This window comes from Seriola dumerili, unplaced genomic scaffold (assembly GCF_002260705.1).
Source record: "Seriola dumerili isolate Sdu_G_001 unplaced genomic scaffold, Sdu_1.0 BDQW01000149.1, whole genome shotgun sequence".
In the NCBI taxonomy this organism is placed as follows: domain Eukaryota; kingdom Metazoa; phylum Chordata; class Actinopteri; order Carangiformes; family Carangidae; genus Seriola; species Seriola dumerili.
In genome coordinates, this window is record NW_019174404.1 from 9,931,648 (window position 1) to 9,940,996 (window position 9,349).

Genomic DNA, 9,349 nt, shown 5'->3' on the forward strand with positions numbered 1-9,349 from the left:
CATATACTGTTTTTACAGTACGCTGCCAAATTTGAATTTATATACATAAGTAAAGTATTACAGTGTAAAGAAAAACTGTATCCCATTTTCGTAATGGTACGGTCTTAAAAATGGACAGCGTGATACCGCACGTTCTCTTTAGAAGTTAACCCTACGTTGATATTAGACGTTTATTTTTTTTATTTACTATTAAAACCAAAGAGATTTTACCTTGTTAAATCAAATACAATATTAGCCGAATATCATATACATACATGCTCATTTTCTGGTACAAAATATTATTTAGTTTTCTTTAAATTATTCACATAATTTAACATTATGTTAAAACTATCGAAGTTATCAGTGTGTAAACACTTATTTCTTTAATTCATCTATATCAACAATTTTTTCTGTCATGCATTACTTAAATAAAACTGTTTAAATTTTTCATGTTCAAGTTCATTACTTTTTAAGTTATAAACTAGAAAGAAGTCATAAGAGAAAGACATTAAACTACAATTGATTGTGGTGTACTAGTGAAAGTTGTCAAAGTAAGACAGTATGTCATGTATTGTGTCATAAAATAGATGCTTGCAAATGCAATCCCATTTAATTTTCAGAACTATTTAAAAATGATAATAAAACCATCATCCAGAATAAGAGAAGTGCTTTGAAGGATTTTATTCAACGCTGCAGATAAAGTACAGAGTCCCCTCTCTGAACAAACCAAGCACTGGCTTATGTGGTGGAAGGACACTCACAGACCCCTTCCCCAAAGTCCCCTATAAACACTTTGCTTACCAGGCAACTCTGCGCTCACTCCGGCCCAAAATCCAAGAGAAAAAACTAAAAAACACCATATCAACTTAAAATTTCAAACCACATTCAACATTTTTCACAATTCACTTCATACGTCGATACGCTACTCATCAAAGTTACATATGTACAGGTATGGTTGCACCCTTGTCGGCAAGTGCTTTAGAAAAAGTAAAACAAGATCTCCCCCCAATGCATGTAAAAAAATTCAAATGAAATTTTCTGCACTGCTGTATTCATAATATTTCCATTATCTGAACGCAAACAGCAATAATTAGAGGCACTCACATTTTTTCACTGTGATAAAGCATCTACATAGTTCCTCTTGCAAAACTGTGAATTTGATTTGATGACTGGATTAACATTATTCTCTTGAGCTTGCCCGGAGATATTGCGTAAAAAAAACAAAGAAAAAAAACGAAAAAAAAAAAAAACCCCAACAGTTGCACTTGAGAGACAAATCTAATTCTGGCCTGTGTATCTGTAAAAAGTATTGTCATGAGTTGTAAGAAGTTATCTGTCTACCCACCTACCATGTCCGTAATTGTTTTCCTTCTTTAAATTCACAACAAATAAAACCCTCTTCACTTTTGTGCTCTTAACAGTTGGATGCCATGTCTGCATCACAATAGAAACACACAGATGTACAAGTAAAATTCCAGGATTTGCAAATTCTGCCAAATTCTATTAGTTGCGCTTCAACAAAGTTATAGTTATGTCAAAAACTAAATTGCGTGTAAAATGTGACCAGGACTCCGACATTAGCTTTTTTTTTTAAAACACACATTGCCCAGATGTATTGCTCTCAGCAAGTGCATATTAGGTGTCTCTAGAGAAAGAGCAGAGACTTTCAGTACAGGCTTATGATTTTTTTTAGGTTGCCTTGTGCTGATATGTTTTGGTTTTGTTTAAAAGAAAGTTTCAAAGAGGAAAAAAAATGGAAAGAATGGCAAGTGAAGAAAAGACTAAAACAAGATAAAACAAGATGAGGGGGTGCAGTTGGGTAAAGAAAGGCCGAGGTGCATCACAGGGCCAGGAGCGGTCTGCGGAGGCCCTTGGGAGGAGGCAGCGGTCGCCGCTCCCCCTTCCAGCCCCGTCAGTCCTGCTTGACGTTGCCCAGCGCTCTGAGGCGCTCCAGGAGGGGAGGGTGGGAATAGTGCCACATGGAGAACAACCAGTCAGCTACGGGGAAGCCCAGGTTGTCCTTGTTGAGTTTGATGAGGGCAGAGTAGAGCTCGGAGGCTTTGCCCATGCCACGTGCAAAGGCATCTGCCTGGAACTCAAACCTGCGACTCAAAACCGTTAGACAGAAGGACAGGAGCTGGAAAGACAGACGCAGATCTGTAAGTTATGAAATATATAAACATCTCAAAAGACTGGTATATTGTTTGTAGAATCTCTTAGTCACCTCATTGTATGGGGAGAAGATGAACTGGAAGATAATCATCAAGCCTATTAGTGTGGGTTGGCTGTCATCAAAGCCAAAAGCTACAAACAGCTCCTTACGTCCAATCAGAGCAGCAAACAGGGAGAAGCACAGGAAGGAATTCATCTGCAGAAACAAGAGTCAGCCGAGGTTATTTGCATATTAACCCAAATCTGTATATCTGTATAAGTAAATGCATTTGGTCAAATTCAGCATTTAATCGAATCCATTTACTTTAGTGGGATATGTCTGCCTTTGCTCTATCTGCACAGAGGTCAATTTCATGCTGTTGGTACAGTCATTAAAATGGATTAGAAAACTAAAGAAAACAGAAGTAAAAAGATAAATTCATAAAATCCCAACCTGACTGATGACAATATTCTTTACAGTATGGCCAAGCTTCCAGTGTCCAAGCTCATGACCCAAGACTGCAAGGATCTCTGGGTTGTTGCAGCCTTGTTTCTTGTTCTGTACAAATATTTACAAGAGAACAAGACAACTGTATTACCCTGAAAGACAATTCACTTCTATCATTATCATTACTAATTCTGACACTCATGACTATAAATTCAAGGCTTTGTTTGGTCAAATTCAAGAAGTAAAACTGCGTTAAATTTCACGGAAAAGCATGGTCGACAAAATTAGATGTTCCACGGACAGATTTTTCTCAAAATGAAAGACTATTGACATTATCAGGTACTGTCAAGACCAAATAAGGAAGCCTTGTTTATGTCAGAGCAATAAGAACTTTTCTGAATGAAGTTTATGGCTATGTAACCTTGGGCTTGGCTTTCGCTTCACTGGATGTGTCATCGCTCTCTGGCGGCTCGGGCTGTGGCTCTCCAGACTTGTTTAGAGGTGAGTAGTCTTCCAGCAGAGTGTCAAACAGCACAATACGTTTGTTCTTGAAGAACCCATAGAAGTATGCATTGCTGTGTGATGAACGTTTGGAACCTGAAAGTATGGAAGACATTCAACATATTTAAAAAACTTTCAAGATGGTAAACAGGCATGTAAATCCATGTACAGGCGTGCTGTGTTTACTTTACCTTCTACAACGTAAACCTTTGTGAGGGGGAAGCTGATACTTTTGGCCATAGCCTCAATGTCTGTCTTTAACTCTCCTTCTGGCAATGGAGTGAACTTGTCAAACAGGGGAGCAATGTAATCAGCATAGATGGTAACAAGTACCTAAGAACATAGGAGAAGAGGAGATTAATTATGATGAAGTGGTGGCACCAAACAACTTATAGAGATGCCTTTTCAAGTTCAAACATTGTTTACCACAGTGAACACATCACTAACCAGAGAGACAGCCAGGGTGAAGAGCCAGGCATAGATGAAAAAGTAGTCTCCACCAATCTTGATGATGTAGAGGAGCAGCGAGGTCACAGGCAGCAGGATACACTGGGTCACAACAAACTTCTTTACCGCATCCTTGAGGAAGAACCCCAGCGTCTGAGAGGAAGACCAGACATTAATATAAACAAAGACAATGGCCGATGACAGAGAAAGAGAGAGTCAGGATGTGTGTGCATTTGTTGGTGTGACAAATGGTAGCCTGGGTTTTAATGTGGCTGTGAAGTTTGTAGCTTTAAGCGGTCTGCTTGAATTCATATCAGATACGGTAGATTCTAACAGTGACAACCTTTCATGGTGGATAATATCAAATTGTTTATAGAAACTTCTGTCTTGTCCTGCAGAATTATTTATTATTTTCTGTCACCCACATGTTTATTATGTCTCATACAGTCATTGTTTTTGCCAAAATACGGCTGAACAAACTACTTCTTCTGCAGCTTTGGAGCCCGTAAGATGGTGATAGTGTGACACATCCCTCAGTCAATGTTGGATCCATGTCGGCTCCAATCTATTCATCCATCCAAATCCAACTGATCACAGCTGCAGTTCTTCCTGAGAAAGGAAACTACAAACAGCCACATTCAGGTCTACAGAGGGTCAGTACTGCTCAGTCGGTGTACCTGCTGATTAAAGCCGTGCTTCTCCTCAATGACAAAAGTATTGTACAAACTCCAGGGAAGTCCAGTTAAGGCACTGAACAGGGTGGCAAGGGTCAGAAACACGAGGGACTGGGTGATCTCGTACTCTGGACTGAATCCTAAGCGAGTTGTCACAGAACCAGCGACGCCCCACAGAAACGGGATTCCACCAAGGAGCAGGATCAACTAAAAAGTCAATGAAACCTTTATGAAGAACATTTTGAATATTTGGCACAAACATGAAGACACTAAGTTAAACAGAACATTCATGGTAAGATGATCTCGCTGTCCCATTCCAATACGACTTAATGTGACAAATTAAGACATCACTCATCCTTGATGTTAAATGACAGAAAACTTATAATTATAATAGTCAAATAATCTATGTGTTTGAAACTGCTGGTCGCTCTTACCGTGCCCTCAGTCTCAGAGTAGAGTCCAGACCAAAAGCTGAAGTTGCTTTTATCCAGCTGATAAAGACGTGACTTCTCAAATGTTTCAGAATCCATGATCTTCCCTAGCTCCTGTGGCACATGTGTTGTTGATCTGTATATCCTCCTCTGTAGAAAAGAAAGATCAGCAGCAATGTTAAATCTCAGTACATAACAGTACAAACAAAGGGAACCACCTTGTCAAGTCAACCTACATATTTCAGACATATTACAGCTTCTTTGTTGAATTCAAACATTGTCAAATATCTGGTGATATGAGAGAAAACTGGTAAAATGCCCTTTATATTAACAATGACATAAATAATATTCTATCAATCGGCTTTTTTGTTAACAGTAAGACACTTAGCAAAACACTCCGTTTGCTAGTCTGATACCACACACTTATGTACTTCTTATGTTAAGCTTATGTAACATAAACATGAAATACATAAATAAAATTAATAATACTATATTTTTTCATGGATATTTTGCACTACCTATACAACAACCTTGTATGAACAATTTTGTAATAATATGACCCATGTATAGACAGTTTGTTGTCCAAGGCTTTATTGTATATTGTAGCCATTTGTTTACATATGTAACCTGTGTGTAGCTGTGTTTGTCCTCTCCTGTAAATATTGTCTGCACTGTCTCACAGTACATAAAGAGCTGCTGAAAACTAGACTTATCTTTTTGTATGTGTCAACAAGTTTGGCAATAAAAGTTGATACTGATTCTGACTTTTAATTGAGCCTTCTCTGCATTATGTTCCGTCTCAATTCCCGTTTCTCAAGAAAACCAAAGCTTTTGCAAACATAATCACAGATGCCATATCACTGTGACTTAACCAAAGACGCTATATGTGTAAAAAATAATTGGTTTTCATGTTATGTGCACCATTAATTTCTAATACTCTTCTGTTTGCAAGAATTAACCATTACATAAAAGCATATGTTTTAAATTACCCAACGGTATCTTATTTCAGTTAATAATGTATTTCAGGATCGAACTCAATAATACACATTCACAAAGCAGAAACTCGGAGTCTGATACCAACACTTATGACTGACTTACCTGTCTGTAAGAAAGGTATGCCTCCCATAGATACACTGTCCACGAAAACCCCAAAACAGCATAAAATATCTGCTTTTCGACCGGGAGGTCAAATATAGTTTCAACCATGTTTGCTCTGTTGTTGGTCTATGTTGTTTGAGCAGGGCTGACTAGCTCGGCAGGCTAACGGTAGTGTTAACGTTACCTAGTCTGATTAGTATATTCAGGCTAACAGCTACTTAGCTCCCGCTCCACACACAAACAAACAGAAACACTTTGAAGTTGAATACAGGGAAAAGTGCCCCCACGTTAAATCGACAGATACGGACTAACGTTAACTCGGAAAAACTCTGCATCCAGTTCCCATCCCTAAGTCAAGGCTTTCACAGCTAATATCTTTCCATTCATGCGAGATGTGAGCCTGTCGGTACGGTGTAGCAACGAATTCCGTCCCCACTGAAACATCTACTATGACTTCACTTCCGCAGCTGAGGAACTCACCGAACAAGTTAACAAAACGTGTTAATAGCAACTCTTATGAGTAAATACCCTCACACAAAATTTGTGTAAAATGTAGTGACTTGAAATATGGCTGGCTTTTACTTAAGATTGAACCCAAACGTTTTAAGATTGTATCCACCGCCCAAAGGTTGCAAAATAAATAGTCAGATCTAATAAATTCGTCGCAAAATTTCTCTAATAAATGAGACAGCCAACATACATATGGCTCATGTTTTGGCCAGAGAAAATGTGGAACTGCAGGCACGGTACTGGGTGGAAAGTTCCTCATACTCAGTTTCAAGAGCCAGTGAATGCTATTAACGCTCCTAAAATCAATCACAGCAATCTATAAGAGGCCGTCATTCAGAAACAAATGTCAGACTGTAAGGCGCGCGGATGCCCACCCCTCTGGAGAAACTGTGCCACACCCAGTTTATGTACAATACCTGTCAAAGTTATGTGCAAGGGTTTCTCAGTGAATGGTTTAATGGAAAAGCATTCTAAACTACAAATGTGTTCAGCCTCCGTTAGCATTTAATCATGAGAAATACTGCAGATGAGCTATAAGTAAATAAGCAAATATCAGCTGCTGGTCTCCTATTTACCCTCATTCTCCCCCTGTCATATGTACAGTATTCCTATGCTTCAGTAATACAGGGCTTGAGGTTTCAATCTGATTAAACACATATTTACTTAATATATACTTCACAACCTTTGCTGTCATTCATCTAATGGAGATTTTTAAACTAGAATTTGGAGGAACCCTCTTCAAGATTGATTTTGTGGTTTACATTCAAATACTACCGAACAAACTCATAATTAGATATGTTTCCAGAAACTTACATCCAAAACAGTGAACCTGGGGCTTTGAGGTCCCAGGACAGATAGCTGTAATCCAAGCGAATCTACAAAATGAACAGGCTGGTACAGTGCAATTTGGGACAATAAAATATATAACTTCAAAACTAATCATTACACCTTATAAATACTGAACTATTAATAGATTATCTTCCATCATCATGTGAAAGATGTTCTTGAAATAAGATTTGAGACAGATTTTCAGTATTTCTTCTGTCTGTTCATCACATTTACATTAATATTACATATTTATGTTTTTGATTGAGTCTTCCTTGCATTATGTTCTGCCTCAACATCCTGCTTTTAGAGGAAATGCAATGTAGCAAACTTCCCTGCAAATGCCATTTCACTGACTTTAAAAAGTTGATATATAAACATGTCAATTACACAAATGACAAAGCAAATGGCTTTGTTTCATTTCCACATTTATTTTTTATTAGAAAGTGTTACATACATGTCTGCCAACATCTGTCCACTGCATCCCAACACTGATTTAATATAAACTGAGGTGAAAAATAACCAAACATATTCCTCAAGAACTTTGTAGTAAGGAAATGTTTTTAGTCACATTTTCACACAAGTGAAAAGGCCTTGCAATACGCTACTGACCATCTCTAACAATCTGAAAATCTGTACATTTATCTCGGAGAACTACATTATCTACACTTGTGATGATGAATTAACATAATAGGTGTTATCTGAATGCCTCCATAACATGTCTAAAAAAAAAAAAAAAAAAAAAAAAAATTTAGAATCGAAGCCCCGCTGAAGTGACTGCCGACCAGTCAGAGGAAATGGGCGAGGAGAGTCTTGAGGAGAAGAAAGTGTCAGGAGAAAAAAAGAAAGAGAGGAGAAATTCCTACAACCGTTTTGTCTTCAGATCTCATGAAGAAGCACTACAAGATGTGCCAAGACCGCTGTCTGCGTGTGGCCTATCCTTGCATGGTCCAGGACTGCGATTCTGTTGTCACATACATGCAGAGCTTGCACCGCACTACCTGAGGGTTCACCGCATGCGTCGAGATGATCTTTTCAAGAATGAAGATAAGCTTGTTTATAATGCTGAGCAACTGGAGGAACTGATTCAGAGGAAGTCAGCAGGCCGACTGTTGCGGGAGCATGTGTGCCTAATGGGGTTCGTAAAATGGAGTATCAGGCAGAGCCAGAAACACAGGGGGGCAGCCTGCAGCCATGAGCCTGCATCCATCAGGGCAGACACACAGGAGAGGATGAGATACAGTCCGACATGGGATTTCTCAGAGGGAGGAGAGATACTGGATTTCAGAGAGGAAGGGAGCCGCACCACCAGTTGAGAGAAAGGCGTCCTTGTTGGTGCGGATGAGGTGCTGTTAGGTGAGCCGAGCACCGGTGGGCACACTGATGACTCAGCTGCAGCACCACAGATCGGTCAGAAACGGAGGAGAGATTAAGCTTGGATAAAATCAAACCTCTGCTTCGTCCCGTCACTGTTGACCTCTCGCCACCATGCTCACTGCGCTTTTACTACTGAAGAGGGCTTCCAAGATGTGTCAGGCAACAAGGATGGTGCTAAAATGTCTAATGGGTCAGCAGCCTTTTCCGCTCCTCCTGTTCGCCAGCCACTAAAACGGAAAATGAACTGTCAGAGCAGCCGTCAAATGTGAAAGACCCTCAGGCTAGCCCTTCTCCACGCCCCTTTGACATCGGAACTTATAAACCTATGGGCTTTGAGTCCTCATTCCTCAAGTTCATACAGGATACCGCCCCAAAAGACAAAAACGCAGCAGCAGTGAAACGGGAGGACACTTTCAGACGCAGTTTGTCTGTTAAGGAGAACAACCAGCTGGGGATCTCTCACACCCGCAGCAGACGTACTCATTCCCTCTGCTGAAGCCCCATACTATGACTGGGGACTTCACATCAGTCCAAAACTTGAAGTCCATCCTGACAAAGCTCTGGCTGGGTGTGGGGACCTGGCCATTAAGCAGCTTCAGTACCTCAGACCAGTGGTGGTCCTGGGAGACCTGTGTGCACCACCACCCTGCCTGACCTCTTCCCATCAGACACCAACAACACCAAACTGCTTCTTGGAAGTTAGTTTAACTGAGCACCTTTTTAACATGGCTATTGCAAATTACTTTGTATTTTCACAAACTGTAACAGTATTTTTCTTTGTCCCAAAATAATAGTATACAGATTTTTTTGTTGTCGTTTGTTTTTTAAGTTGCCAAACTGAAGCATTTCTAGAAATTAGCATAAGAATAAAAACAAGCTTAAACAGTGCACATCAGATCCAAGATTGT

General features: G+C 39.6%; 1 protein-coding gene across 1 annotated transcript; it reads right to left on the reverse strand.

Moving 5' to 3' along the window:
• Positions 1–644: 644 nt before the first annotated feature.
• On the reverse strand, positions 645–6,150 carry zmpste24 (zinc metallopeptidase STE24). The gene is made up of 9 exons (XM_022751329.1): positions 5,730–6,150; positions 4,635–4,781; positions 4,204–4,407; positions 3,527–3,679; positions 3,271–3,412; positions 3,000–3,175; positions 2,585–2,689; positions 2,204–2,347; positions 645–2,116 (listed from the first exon to the last, which is right to left on the reverse strand). The coding sequence occupies exons 1-9, from the start codon at positions 5,835–5,837 to the stop codon at positions 1,892–1,894; spliced, it is 1,404 nt and encodes a 467-aa protein (XP_022607050.1). The 5' UTR covers positions 5,838–6,150; the 3' UTR covers positions 645–1,891.
• Positions 6,151–9,349: the final 3,199 nt, after the last annotated feature.